At 40.7% G+C, this 15465-nt stretch overlaps 1 protein-coding gene across 2 annotated transcripts in view; it reads right to left on the bottom strand.

Moving 5' to 3' along the window:
- Positions 1-4424: 4424 nt before the first annotated feature.
- Positions 4425-15465, bottom strand: part of SEMA3D (semaphorin 3D) — a 135517-nt gene continuing 124476 nt past the window's right edge. For both annotated transcript variants that reach the window (XM_054275505.1, XM_054275513.1), the window contains exon 18: positions 4425-7560. In XM_054275505.1, coding sequence (XP_054131480.1) covers positions 7147-7560 — 414 coding nt within the window. In that variant the 3' untranslated portion in view covers positions 4425-7146. The remainder of the gene's footprint in view (positions 7561-15465) is intronic.

Here is a 15465-nt window from a genome sequence, read left to right as displayed (position 1 = left end):
GTCCATTTAATGTGACCTTTCATTTTGGAATTTATAATTTGGAGATAATATGATTTTGTAATCGCCTCCTTTCTTCCCAGGCAAGTGACATTCTGAGACAGTCACTGGGGAAGGTGGGATGGAGATGCATCATCACTAAAACCAAAAAATAATGTAAATATTTAGACATGGGGTTTTTCTCATTTTTTTCATTTATATTTTCATAGACACATATGCTCTGCATCCAGTTTTTACAGCCAAGACATGTTCACAGGCAGTCTTAATATGTGATTATTACAATTAATTTCAACAAAAAGCATCCTGGGAGTAAGTTACATGAAGTCTCTGAAGGAGGATATGAAAAACCTCTGATGCTGGTATTTCTTTGGACTTCTGGGGATTTTTTTAGTCTGTTTGGCTTGGGTTTCTTTTTTTTTTTTTCTTTTTTTTTTTTTTTGCAAAGAGAGTTTTGAGAGTGAAGATTTAAAATATATTTTAAGAAAAAACATTCATAAAGTAAAGAATATACCTTCTATAAATTTAACTGAATTTTCAACTTAGGCCAGAGAAGTCCACTATGGTCTCTGAACTCTCAGCATAGTCATTTAAGCTTTAAGATTTTGTGTCTTGCAGTCTGTGCTGTCTCCATACCAAAATACCTGCCAAGCCTTCTGTTCCTCTTATTGCTTTGTCATATATTACACCACCAGAAAGCATCTGGGCTTGGGCATGGCCCCTTTTAGTAGGAGAAATAACATGAAAGACAGAAGAGTAGAACACAAAAAGCAAACCAAACACACACATGCACACAAAACAAAGCAAACAAAACCCAACCATCCAAAAAACCCAAAAAAGTCTGAAAAACCCAGACCACCAAAAGAGGCCCTCCTAAAAAAATTAATCTGACAAAAACCACTCCACCACCAAAAAAAAAAATTCCAAAAATCCAGGCAAATCCACTTCTATACCATAGAGGGAAGGGACAAGAATGTGAAATACTACCAAAACTGAGGTGTGTCTGGGGTTCTTACAGATGTCATAGCAACCTGTTTGGACACATTATTTTCTTGTCTTGTACTATCTGGACTAATGCATTGACACTGGACCAGCAGTCCATATTAAAATAAAAAAAACAATCAAATGGAAATGTTTGTTTGTTCATTTTTTTACATCATGTGGAAAATCTTATGCTTTTAAGCACAAACCACTTTAATTTTAAATTTTGCACAGCAACCACATGAGAAAAAAGAGAAAGGAGACCTTTCAGCACCAGTCCCAAAATTTTTCTTTACGAACAAAAACTCCATCTGGTCTCCAATTCACCTCACTATGTCTGGTTTGCATCTGCAACTGAATGCTGGAGTTAATGCTAAAGGAAGTCCTCACCTGAAGGCAGACTGTGATACCATGATTGTGTAGGGGTGGGTGTTTGTCACAAAATACCTGATTCCAAAGTCCTTTCCATGTAAAAGTGGGGCTATCTGCTAGAGCAGAGTCTGAAAGGCAGGACACAATGGGCTTACTGGGAAAAGAAAAGATCAAGCAAGTAAAAAATGAGTCTTGCCACAGCTGTCACACCAGCTGTTTCAGACACGCATTGGCAAGTGAGACCCTCAAGATTACAATTTGTTATGTATCCTTACCTGCACAGAAAACAAATACTGGTGTTTCTCACACATTCTAGTATAACCACTATTTTGTTATGTGGAAATAAAATATTATAAATCTGTTTTGTAGAATTAATAATTAAACTTTTTTTTTCACATGACTTCATTTTTTCTGCTCTAATGAACTTACTTCACCAACCTTGAAACCTGGATTACAGCTACAAAGAATGTCACACTTCAGCTAGTGACAGCAGCCTAGTTCAGGGTAACATTAGCAACACTACGGTGAAATGTTACAAGAGAGACCATTTAAAGTTTATAAAATGTAACAGAATATATTATAGAGACATGTGGGCTTAATTTTCCATTCATGTAGATGTAATTCCTTAGACCTCCATGTCTCATCTATAACTGTGTGCAAAAAGAACCAGGCCAATATACTCCATGGAGCAACACACAGATTTGAGATTTGACTACCAGACTATAAATAGATTATAGAGTACTTAGGCTTCAGTTCAGTTCCAGAAAGATTTTAATCTCTGCTGTCAGTGGAGGCTGAGATGAACCCTGACTCTTGAAATCATGTTTGCTTTTTGCAAATGAACCTCTGTTACAAAATAAATAGAAAATAAGACATTTGTACATGCACTCCTGTGCACATCAGCTTGTACGAAAAAATGTCAGACAACTCAATTTCCATTAGCTGGCATTAAATATTGAAACATTATTATGGGACGCAGGCTGATTACAGTATCAATGAGTAATGATAACAAATTATTATTCATTATCTGAAATGTTAAATGAAGATCAATACCCATAGTGGTTTGAATAAGAGGTTCATACCATTTGAACTGAAGGAATCTTCTGATCTCAAAAGCACATGAACAAGTGGATATCTGTTGCATTTAGCCTAATTACTTCATTATGAGTGACATAAGAACTGGGGACAAAATCTACATATGAACTGGAAAGTCCTCAGGTTCTTTTATACCTCAAGCAGCTTAACTGCTTAGAGGGGAAAGCATTTGCTTATGGCATGAACACACATTCACACCTGTTGTTAGAATGGTTTCCAGTAACAGAACCAGTTTATCAGAGTAAGTGTTAATACTTTAGTCCTTTTTCTGCTAATCCCATTTTCTGTTTTATTTTAACTGACTGCAAGATTGCTGCAAAGTTTAGAGCCCTGCTGGGCTTTAAGGCTTATATCAGTTTTCAGCATTTTTATAACTACAGCTCACATTGTATTGGTTATTCTAAGAGTCTGCTTGAAACCCCTTTGGTTCAGTCGAGCCCTGACCTGTTGCTGAAGTATGGTCAATAGAAAGGTTTTGTTGAAGATAATGTATTAATAACTGTAATCCCTGTTGAATGCATATTCAAATAAATATATTGTATAGAAGCGAAGATTAGAATCACAGAACCATAAAATTGGAAGAGGCCTTTTAGACCATTTAGTCCAGCTGTCAGCCCAGCACTGCCCTTGTAACCCTTGAACCACTAAACCACATCCCCCAGTGCCAGATCCAGGTGCCTCTTAAACACCTCCAGGGATGGTGACTCCACCACCTCTCTGGGAAGCCCATTCCAATGCCTGACCACCCAGGCAGCAAAAGCATTTTTTCTAATATCTAATTTGAATCGTTCCTGCTTCAGCTTAAGGCCATTTCCTCTCATCCCCTCATGGCAGGCACAGCAGAAAAGGCTGGCCCACACCTCACTACTCCCTCCTTTCAGGAGCTGGGGAGAGTGATGAGGTCCCACACGAGTCTCCTCAAGACTAAACACTCCCAGCTCCCTCAGTCATTCCCCAGAAGAGGTTCTGGGTCATTTTTGCCCTTTGCTGGACGCACACCAGCATCTCCTTGTCCTTTTCAAACTGGGTGGGGGGGGGACAGAAGTGGACGCAGCACTCGAGGTGCGGCCTCACCAGTGCTGAGAATGGGGGAAATCTCTTCCCTGTCCTACTGGCCACACTATTCCTGACACAGGCCAGGTGCCATGGGCTCCTTGGCCCCCTGGAGACATGCTGGCTCATGTTCAGCCACAATGAACCAGCACTCCCAGGTCCTTTTCCATTGGGCACTATCCAACTCCTCTACCTCGGCCTGCAGCACTGCAGGGTTTTTTTTGTGGCCAAGGCCTGGCACTTGGCCTTGTTGAACCTCATGACATTTGAAACAATGCACTAAGGGATCTGTTTAAAAGTTACAGTTATTAATGTGGAGGCAACTTTTTTTTTTCCACTCTGTACTAAAAATTCATTCAATTTAAATTTTTATGGCACTCTTGAAAGAGGCAGGGCTCAGTTTCATTTTAACTACAGGCCTGTTGTGGCTCATAGTACAGCTCACAGCAGCCCAGCTGACCCCCAAATCATCAAACTGAAATTCAAGCTTCAAGTTGAGCCTCTAAATTACACTAAAGATTAAACCCCTTTGAAAAGTGGGGGCTACTCCTCTGTTACAATTTCTGGTCTAGCTCATCTTCTGAACCTCCCTCTGGGACTGTAGGAAAAGACCCACGGCTCCTCCTGTTCCTGTTCCAGGGCTTGCACCGCTGAGTCCCACCTAACAAAGCCCTGCCTTACTTCCAGTAGTGATTCTCAATCTATCTCTCTCATTCCTTGGTCTCCAAGGTCCTGTGGATTCCTTGCATGCGTATTACCTGCACTGTATGAGGTGTGCTACCCCTGCCAGCTACAGCATTCATCTTACCCAGTGTATCAAACCACAGACTTTTATCTATGTGGGATTATTACATATGTTCCCTTTGGTGGCATGAACCCAATGCAACACACTGGTTTGGAGGATATTGAATTTATTTCCCATGATGGAAGAGGTCTTATATCTCTCACTTGGGGTTTTATGCTACCACTGTACCCCAGACTGATGAGGTCATTTCTTTAAGAAGAATCACATTGCAAGAACATTTGAAATAAAAGAAATGAAAGTAGTTTTTAAGAGCAATAACATTTTAATTCAACCATTTAAATCTAATGTTCCCAGTACTGAGACCCTTACCCCATATTTCTACTAAAGTCAGTTGGGGGGGTTTCATTTGTAGAATACAAACCTCCAATCATACCTAAACATAAATCAGATGATTTAGTTTTCATGGAGGAGAAAAAGTATGAAAAAAGAGCCTGCTTTGCTTCTTTATGAAGTAGGCAAACATGTGATGAGAGTTGTCAATTGAAGTACCATGTCACCACTGAAGAGAAGAGTGGATCCTTTGCCAGTGCCTGCAAATGCAGCCCACCTGCCATTGCATAGCCTTGGTGCGGTTCCACTCATTTCCTTAATGCCCAAGCCAGAGAAATGGGACTTTGTGGACTGATAAAAATCTAATAAGGAATAACTAGGCAAGTTCTGTATGGTGACAGCATAATCTTCCAGCCAAGAATATTAAGTATCCCTGTGCTTTATATGTAGTAGTTTAATACCCCCCCATACCTTCCCTAAGTAGTCTTAATTGGCCTTAAAATCAAGGTACCCAAATTGATGAGCCTCTTGTGAAATGCCTGGTCTACATTATTTTGCAGCAAAAATGCCAAAAAGTTCTCTGCATGTTCTCAAATACTGTACGACTGGTTAGTATCTTCAGCATCAGTCTTTCTGCTGATTAAAGGTCCTGCGCTGAGACATTCCCTCCTCCCCACAGATGATTTTATAATATTTAGCACTCAGTGCTTTACACTATCAAAGCATTGTACGCATGCTATCTAGTATCTCCTAATTAACTCATACATCTCCTATTAAAAAAGCATCTAAAATTAATGACATATGGTATCGCTGGCTTTTGTACAACACATGCAAACGCAGCTTTCAGGTTTTACAAGAAATGTGGGTAAGCTGAGATTCCTTTCTGAAATCTGACAAACACTTTGCCATATCCGACTTTCAACAGAGAGGAAATGAACAACGATGCAAATTGGACCTTCACAATTTTAGATCTGTGACTGAATGCGCACACAAACACCAGCATGGGCGAGGGCTCCAGAGCCAACAGTTTTGGTCCCTTAATGAGGTGCACATCAATTGCACGCCTTTCCCACAGACTTTGCTCTCAAGATCTGTAGAATGCATGAGAAACAAGTAAAGTCTGTCATTTTGGTATCCATCAAAGCTGTCTTCCATGTGAGGAAGTGGCTAATTTGTCATTTCACACTCAAAAAGGCGTGAAAGGCAAAACGGAGGAAGGTTAGATGGAACGTAGGAGAGGGGGGCTGTGACTCAGCCATCAGAGGAGACAGTAGGCCTGATTTTGAGCTTGTGTTTGTTGCTGCATATCAGGAATAAAATGAATTGAATGATACTGATGTAAAACAGACAAAGATGAGGCCAGTATTTCTTGCTTATGTGTAAAAAATTTACATTATTAAACCCAAAATATAAACCAAGGAACAAGGAACACTTTACAAATGACATTATGGTATACAGCAAATTTCTAACTTACAAGTTTTATTTACACGTGGACATCTCTTATTTAATTATAATAAAAGTATTAATTCCAACAATGCAAATTTTCAACTTAAAAATACATAAGACCTTTGAGAAAAAATCCCAAAGAATACACACATCTGAGGAATGTCAGCTCTGTGTCAAGAGCACTGGTCTCAGCCACTACATATTTCCCTCATCGTCTTTCATTTTAGCCTTGTTGTTGTCTTTTAATTTTCTTTTCCTCTGCGTAAAACAAAGCCAGCAAAGGGCCAGAGAAACAGTCAAAGTCAAACCTTTAGAGGCATAGAAGAGGTGCAGGCAGGAGTCCCATTATTTGTTAATAGGATTTGTGCACATACCTCCCATGGATCACTTAGGAAATTTGCTCCCAAGCATCTCGGTGGCAATTTCAATTAGAGTCAGCATTTCATTTCAGCAGATGGACTGCAAACTGGTGGCTACTCAAACACTAACGAGTAACACTCGATAATTCCCCTCTCTTAAACTCTGATTATGCTTTCTCTTTTTTATGGGCAGAATGAATGCTGTCCCTAAGCCAAAACTTAATTTGATTTTTTGCTGTGCCTCTCTGTGCTAGCAAACCCCACCCGTGTGCCTGTATACAGGCCCAGTGGGTAAATTAGGGGTATTTTTGCAGATCTGTCACACATTTCTACCATGCTTCTTATTCAGAAAGATGCCAAAGAACTGGAAGTACATCTGCCTTCCCCTGAAATGCAGCCACCTCTGGGGTGGAATGTGGCAGCAAATGTTAATATGGGAACACAAACACTAAACCCTATGTGAAAATTACAAAGGAAGTAAAGAACACAGCTCACGCAGTCTAAGGCTACCCAGAAATTAGCTAAAAGTGTACACGTTTTCTTTTTTAATGAATGCATTTGAAATGATTGCCTGGTTTGCAGCACTCCACTAAGGAATATCTCATTTGGCATTGAATCCCACTGTACATTCTCACACAGATTAACAGTGATGGTAAATTTTCCGATTTCAAGAAGAAGCAGTACTAACTCATAGGCAAGATGCACAAAATCAGAACACAGTATTTCTTTTATCTTATGGAAAATGTCCTTTCTTTAAATAGCATTTACAAACTACGTCGAGGGTGGCCTGGCTGGCTCGTGGTGCCTTCGGTTTCGCTTTTTTTTCATCTCCTGCACATGCTTCCACTTGGCACCACCTTTGTTCCGCTGCCGCCGCTTCTCGCGGTGCCACATCTGTTCACAGTACTCATCCAGGCTAAAGCTGGGGCTGCTGACCAGCTGGATGTAGTCCTTGTACCTCAGCCGGGACTCCGTCAGCAGATCCCTCACCCGGCCCTCCTCGTCCTCAGTCTTCTGGGTGCTCTCCATCTGTCCATTCTCGATGACGTTCAAGTTCAGCTTCACGATGGTGTGCACGAAGGTGTGCTCCTGGGCTTTGCAGAAATAGGCTCCCGCGTCCCTCCTCTGCAAGCTGCGGATCAGCAGCCCATGCTCTGTTTTAATGATCCTTTCATCAGCCTTCAGCTGTGGGGGTGGACAAGAAAAGAGCACAGGAGGTGAGTCTCACTGTCAAAATGAGATGGGTGTCAATGCTATGCCATGAGGTGGAGGCACGGCCTGGCTGGCACATGGAGTGTCCCATCCCCATGGTGCAGCTGGGACAGAAACCAGCAGTTCCCTCAAGGCCTGAGTGCTGCTCCTAACTGCAACATCTGGATCACGGACACTCAGCATGCAGTAGCAAAAGACACATGCTGTACAGCTGACAGGACAGACAGCAACACTCATCACAGCACAGTGCACTCAGTGAGGCTGCATTCTCCAAGGAAGGGGAGCTACTGACTGCCACAAATCCCATCATTTAACTGTTCTTTCTGAGGTAACTGTAATACACCCAAAATACCAGAGTGCTAGCAGTGCCAAGGCCCTGTTACGATGAATATGAATACTACTACTGATCTTTACAGTGAAATGTTGTGTTTCTGATCTTCTTCAACCAAGTTTTACAAAAGGAAATTGATCCTGGCTTTGAATCACTGAGATGTGATTAAAAGCAGGCAATAAGGCTGGATGGATACAACAAAGTACTTTTATTGCTAAGATCTGTGGAGAATAACTTAGAGAAAAATAAGAAATTAAAGAAACCAAGACGCCAAACAAAAGAATAAGATTGCAAGTGGGAGCTAATGTCTGACAGCACAGAGGTATAATGTCATTTACGAATAGAAATATTTAAAAATACAAGGTCTCACATGTTAAAAGTAAGGTGTACCTTAGACTAGTAAAACTGTCAGGTAAGTTATGTATCTGGTAATTTGAAGATTATTTCTAAACCAACCTAAATCAAAAAATAGCTCCCCCCTCAAAAAAAGCCAAAAAAGAACAAAAAAAAGCCCGGACCAAAACTAAACCAAAAACCAGGATGGGGCACTGGGCACCTAAGTATTTTTGCATCTGGGAAACACGGAAGGTAAGTGATTTGCCAAAGACCATATAAAGATTAGTGGCAGAGGTGGAAGTAGAAAGCAGAGCTCTAACTCCTGACATCCAGCACCAGCATTTCCTTTGAAAACGATGCTGGTTTGTCCCAGGCTGTTCCCTCGCAGGCGTGCTGTGTTCTGCTGCCACACAGAGGCTGCAGCACAGCTGGCACCCACAGACCTGGACTGCTGCTGGAGGCAGCCTCAGCTCTGCTGCTGGCATCACTGCCAACGGGGAAAATTCAGCTCAAGTTGGGCAGTGGGTTTGAAAAAGGGGGGCTGGGGGTGGAAAGAACCAACACAGAATCTGCACATTTTCCCAGAGTGCACATCTGACCCTCCAGCAAACTTCAGAGGGTGAAGATCAGGGAGGCATAAAGATGACTAAATTAGATTTATTCACAGTGGGTAAGCTACACACTGTTTCTTTATGTAAAAAATCTGCACACGATTCCCTCTGCTACTCCATGGGAAAAAATTTATACATACATATGATTCTCCATCTGTTATGATTCTAACTCACTAGTACTTTATCATAATAAAGTCTCTTGGAGCAAAGAGATGGATGAGATGACCTTACAGGGCTTTTAGCTTTACCCTTTTCTAAGTTCCTATGACAATTACTTTGAAATCATTAAAAAAAGTTTTAGAGACCATGTTGAGATCACCAGAAAAAGCAATACACATAAATATAATACAACCAGAGACAGAGCTTTTTGTTTCCTACTACTTCAGCTGTAACAGTCTTCAGTAACATATGCATAAGACAGGTATGTAGGAAAGTCATATGGATGGATGGATACAGGTCTGTGTACTGCCACAGACAGGAGAGCAGCAGACACAAGAAATAAGCTGCTACAAAAGCAGTCAGATTTTGGTTGCCTGCTTCTCTGGCCAAGTATTTTTTGGCTCCTGCCCCCAGTTGTTGGTGTTGGGAGCTTTAGTTTCACTATTTGTAAACTGTATAGAAGCATGTCTACTCAGTACCCAGAGGGTAAAATGATACAAATTTCAGGAAATTCCTGGAAAATCGATTGCCCTGACAACAGGTGCTACATGAGCACAAGCTACTTCTGATTTACCACACTGAGTTTAAACCAGATAAATTATGGCAAGCCACATGCACAGAAGATAACAGGGAGACAAACTAGAACAGGCTGCTCTTCTTTTGCAGAACCCATGGTACAGGGCACTAGTCCTCAACTGGATCAGCTAGTGACACTTCACTCCAAGTAAATGCTCCTTTTTTACAGTAAAAACAGGAGCATAAAATTTACAAAAGAATCCACAAATAAGGAGCTGTAGGCAGAAATACGTCTAGGACAGGTGTTTCCTTGAGGTGCTGTGCTCCACAGAGAGCAGCAGGAGCAGGGGCCAGGTGGAAGTGCTTGGAGGCTTGGCTTTCCCAAGACAACAAGGAAATCCCTTTTTTCTGCCCAGGCTTCATGTCAACATGAAGATCCAAGTTTGTTGAACTGAGGGAGAAGCCTGGGAAGAAGCAGCTAACTTCCAGACATTTGGGTTTCATAAGGCACTGTGCAAAGACCCAGTTCCCACATTGCCTGAGTGAAAACAGGACTGATGTCTTTGAGCTCGGGGCTTGATGCAATCTCAGCACTAGCATCTGCCTGCCGGTGGCTCTGCCAGTATTGTAGTCTAGAGCCTCTTGACAGCTGTGCACCTCCCACCCTTGGAAGGGCTCCAGCTGGCTGTTTGGGCTGGCTGGGTGCCACTCCAAAGTGCCCTCTCCAGGGCTTTGCCTCTTTTCAGTGAAAGAAAGGCAGAATAAGGGCAGATCTAGAATTGAAAAGATCACTGGACCCCCAAGTCCAGCACCCTGCTACTCATAACTATTTGCCATTTGAGAAACAGCCATCATTTTTTAGTCATAAATGTGTTAACTGATGGAGCTGTCCCCTCCTCTGCCTTGGGATACTGCAGAGAAAGGTAAAAGTCTAAACTGGTTATGTCCCTTAATCCCAGCCCATCATGACTCCTATTTTTAATGAAGCAGTGCTCCTACACAGTGTCCTGTTTTAACCTTGGACACTGATTTAGGGTGACTGTCACCTCCTCCTCTGTGCCTTCATTGTTCATTCCTTTCTTATCCTCTGGCAGGATAAAATTATGGCTCTGATTTCACACATATTGAGCAACACTTCATTACTGCCTTCCTCCCTCACTTCTCTTTTTGGTATCCTGTTTATGTTGTTTTACCCATAGGTTCAGAACTCCTCCTGTCTTTCCTCTCTGCTTTCCTCCCCACAGGGCTCTGGAGTTTCATAAACACCTGGCATTTCATTACTTGGTAGTAGATCTTTAACCTTTCACTTGAATGTTTAATGTGGTCTTTGGTTCCTGACCTATAGATGTAAAATATATTTTATTAAATTCTGAGGAAAGTGAAAAGATTACTTAGATAAAAGAAATTTTGCTTCGTTCAACTGTGAATTCACTGTTTTACCCCCCACCATGTCAAAATCAGTAACTCTTCCAAAATATTTCTAAATAGGATTTAGCAATTCAAAAGTACGCAGGCTTAAATTCATAAAAGCTTGCTGACATGTCCTTAAATTTGAGCATACAATAAAACTTTAACATGAAAGACAGCTTTGTTCCATTAAAAGTCATTAAAAATGAAGCAATTGATTACCAATTGCTTTCTTTTCTTAGTGAAGTGGAAGCAGAATTTTTATGAGATTGTATCAACAAATTGTACTTTCATCTTTCATGATTAGCACATAAGTTTTCCAAAATTTACATTAACTGAATTATGGCACATGCCATAGATTCTAGCAATGCATGATAAAGGGAAAAGAACTCCATGCAAACCTAACACTTGATTTTCACAATCTGAATTCAGCAATGAAGAAAAAAAAAATACTGCCAATAATGATGGCAAATCTTTAAACAATCAGTAAGTTGGAAAACAACCAAGGATTTGAAAGTGCTGTGGCACCAGGTTAGGTCAATGCTTTTTGTCCTTTGCTAATGATGTGTTTAGATAGCTCCCTCTTTACAAATAATTCACATGTCAGCTCTTTCACAGTTAAAACACTGCACCTGTCTGGGAGAAGAAAGTGGCTTCAAAGCCTGCCTTTCCTCATTAATCAACATGTGAAAAAATGTTAGAGGTAAAGCTGGACTAATCATGGGTTAGCTGCAACCCCTGAACAAATTGAGAGAGGGAGAAAAGAAAATGAGGAACATTTGCAGAGAATTCACATTCATCTTTGTTTTTCTATTGTTTTCTTCATCCTCATCGTTTGACTGGAAATAAAGATCACTCTAGGGTTTTTCTGACATTATTGTTACACATTACTGTTTCTCTTGTATGGGAAAATAATAATTTAGCTACAACACAGCTGTAAAGTTAATTTTTTTTAAAACATCTTTCTTTTAATTAATCCAACAGCCTCAGGAAAAATGAAGAATGTGTTGCTGGTAAAATGGCATTATGGACACGCATGATTCCTATTAGTTTCAAGGTGAAGTTTACTTCTTACTCTGAGACTAAACTTTAAAATCCTCCAATCCTATTACTTCTCCAATATATCCAAATCAAATCAGAAATGTCACTCAGTACAAAGTTACTTCTTCTCTTCTTTCCCAATGAAACTGTCAAAAATATTAGTCTTACTTAAGACACTCAAGGTATTAGAAGAAAAAAAAGGCAGTGAGTTATATAGTAAAATAAAAGTATGAAAGCTTGAGAACGATAAGTAGTCCTTAGGCTGCAGAATATATATATTTTTATTTTTCTTTTTCCCAACTCTCTTGACCTTCTTTTCATTCACCTAAAGATTCCAACACTGAATTACACTCCCCTGACAGAAGGTACTACTGGAAATTCAGTCCTTGCTGTGTGTCCTGTGCCTGACTCGGCCATCACCCAACTTTTGGATTTCAGGGCTGGCACTGAATCTGTGGCTTTTTTTCTTATGATTCTGCTAGATGTTTGTAACAAAGTTGCCATAATGATGCAAAAACCTCCAGATGCAAAAAGATACTGGAACTTATCTCTTGAATAAATTGAAAAAAATGCCTAAAATGTGGAATGAAACAACACCTCCCTGCTCTGATGGGGGAGCTAGGTCACAACGTTGTGCCTTGCAATGTCCTGCACAAAAGTGGGTCCAGCTCTTGTATCTACCAAAAAAATAGCAGCTGGTCCTTAAGTTTGGTCCATCAGGAAAACACAGTCTGAGCTGTGGGGCAGGGATGTGGAAAGGATGAGAATTGCTGAAGGAGAACCTGGAACGTCCCCAGGCATTTTGGTGGATTTATTTTCACCACCAGGTCTAAGCAGAGCAGAAAGAAGAAAGTTAAAGTGATCTGCACCTATTTTGTCCCTTTAGACCATATGGTTTGTTCTGTCCCCTGCTGCTGAGGTGGCAGCTTGGCAGATCAGGCGCCACAGGGGACTGAGGGTGAAGTGCAGCCTAAAGCAGAGGGGCTGAAGCTTTTCAGAGCAACGAGGCACCAGAACTAATGCCTTTGTAGGGAGCCACACATTTTCTTTTTGCAGTCCTGATGCTTATTATATACATAAAATAACACAGGAGCTTTTCTGAGAAATAATTAGTATCTGTTTAAAGCTTCAGAGAGCTCCAGCAGTTCAAGACACTACGAACAGATGACGTCCCCAGAGTTTTTTATGAACTCCAGGCACTGAAACACTCCCTGTCATCCTAGTGAGTAACGCTGCACGCACAGGAACAAACATGATCAATTGCGTGAGCAACGCTAACCACAAAAGCACTAGATATTTGACTCCTGACCTTAAAACAGCCCTAAACTACAGGGAAATGTACTCCCACTGGCAGCAAAATGACCTGGTGACAGCTTCTGTGCCACAGGAGATCCTGTCCCTCCCTGCAGGTTGCTCTGCCTGGAAGTCACATTCTGAACCATGACCTCAAGGGTGAAATGTCGGGGACATCCTGCTGGGCCAAATGCTTCCCATCTAGTCTGGATTTTGCCCTTTCCCTTCCCTCAGGAAGCTGCAGTGCATGTCCGGGACAGTGCAAAGCCATCTCTTTGTAAAGCCAAGTTTAAAGACTTGCTGAGACATTACAGCTCCAGCCCTGGAACTAAAAGTCCGTAACCTAAGTTCCAGGTGCGTGGAGTCATTTGCAAAGCATGGTATCGTCATCACAATAAGTTACACTGCTGAGACATGCACCAAAAGAATGCACAGTGTTATTTGAGAAATCTGCTGCAGGAAGGGAGACAGAGAGAGCAGAAAATATAATTGTAATGGGAAAAGTTATGGTAATGCATTGGTTGAGCAAAGATCAAGCTATACATTAAGTATGACCTCAGTGTTTCTGTCACATATGGTATTTTTGTCAAACTGAAGTACTTTGAAAAGAAAGTCAATTACTCTGCTCTTCGGATTTTCTAGGAAGGTGTGCAATCAGGTTTTTATACTGAGGAACTCATTTTCACTGGAAAGTCAAGTTAGAAAACCTGGAAACCTCAATTACTGGATCTGCAAATTATTAAGGGATTAACATTTTAACCATTTCACCCTTATTCCATCAAATAGAAGGAATGATTGTTCAGCATCTCTACAGATCTGGTCAATCATTTAGGGATCCATAAATTACTTAGGAATTTAAGTTTCTGCATTTGAAAACATGTAATTTCTATATTAATATAGTTATCTAAAAAAGTCAACAAAAAGTTTCTTTTTTTTTGTTTCTTCTAGAAATTATGCCTACCAATATAATATAAGCAAACAGAGTTTTTTCAGGAATTCAATTTCTTAGGATCCTGAAACTAAGCTGGGTCAAAATACTATAAATTGTTATTATTAGAATTTTCTGGCAAGCTTCAAGCAGAACTAATATCTATACACTGTCTTTAAGTGACCTTATCCTCTAACCATCAATGTGTGCATATGCATTCCTATGGGCTATTATCTTCAGACTGAAAAAACCAAACAACCAAAAAAACCCCCAAAACCCCAACCAAAAAAACCCAAAACCATCCCAAGAGCTGATTTTTACCAAAACTAGATCACAGAGGCACTGCTGTGGATTAAGGCACAACATGTGACAAAAAGCTCTTTGCCTACTTTTAACATTCATATTGTAGAAAATCTGTGCACATTTCTCCTTCAAATTTTCTACTAAATTTGCCTCAGAGGTTAATCCAGCTTTTTAGGAAAGATTTACTTTTCTCATGCAAACAGATGTCAGACTGTTTACACAGAGCCAGCCCAGTAAACATTGCTGTTAATGTGCAAAGATGAATTCTGTGTGCTTGCTGGGGCTTCTAATGCCACCACACATGTGCACACATTCCCTAAATCCCTCCCAACGTGCACATCCTCGGCATGCTGGGCAGTCCTGCAGTATTTGGACATCACCAGGCCTGGGTAAGGGGCACTTGGATCAGAACAGGAGGGGCCAGGCCAGTGCCACAACAAACCTCCTGGAAATACAATGTGTATCAAGAAAGAGTATAGCCTATATTTAGGCTATGCTATACATGTTAGCCTGCTGTAAATTTGCTCAAAAGTTGGTTTCACCTGCAGTTTGTTCTATGATCAAACAAGAAAGACAGCTTGAGCTTGGTTCCATGACCTTCAGAGGCCTAGCTGAACCTGTGATTTATGAGCAAATCAACTGATAATATCTTTTTCCTTAAATTGACACAGATAAAGACTCAAAAGCAGCTCTTCAAAAGAGGCTTTTAAGTCTTGAAAGTGTAATCTCTTATGATATAGAAATACAACATTCTTCACAGGGAACTGGCTCCTTTATGCAAAGTTTATAGCTCATGGTATAGTTGCAATACATTCTTTTTAAAAAGATTGAGTCTTCTCAAAACTTGACTTCTCATTCATAAAAAAAAGAAAGAAAACCACACAAAAGCAAAGAAAAACAACAAGAAGAAACACCCCCTCTCCCCTGCCCCCCAAGTCAGAAACCTGTTAACT

The sequence above is a fragment of the Melozone crissalis genome, unplaced genomic scaffold (genome assembly GCF_028551555.1).
Source record: "Melozone crissalis strain CALT ecotype California unplaced genomic scaffold, PUWL_Pcris_2 ptg000004l_1, whole genome shotgun sequence".
Lineage (NCBI taxonomy): Eukaryota > Metazoa > Chordata > Aves > Passeriformes > Passerellidae > Melozone > Melozone crissalis.
This window is presented reverse-complemented; position numbering and strand designations above follow the sequence as displayed.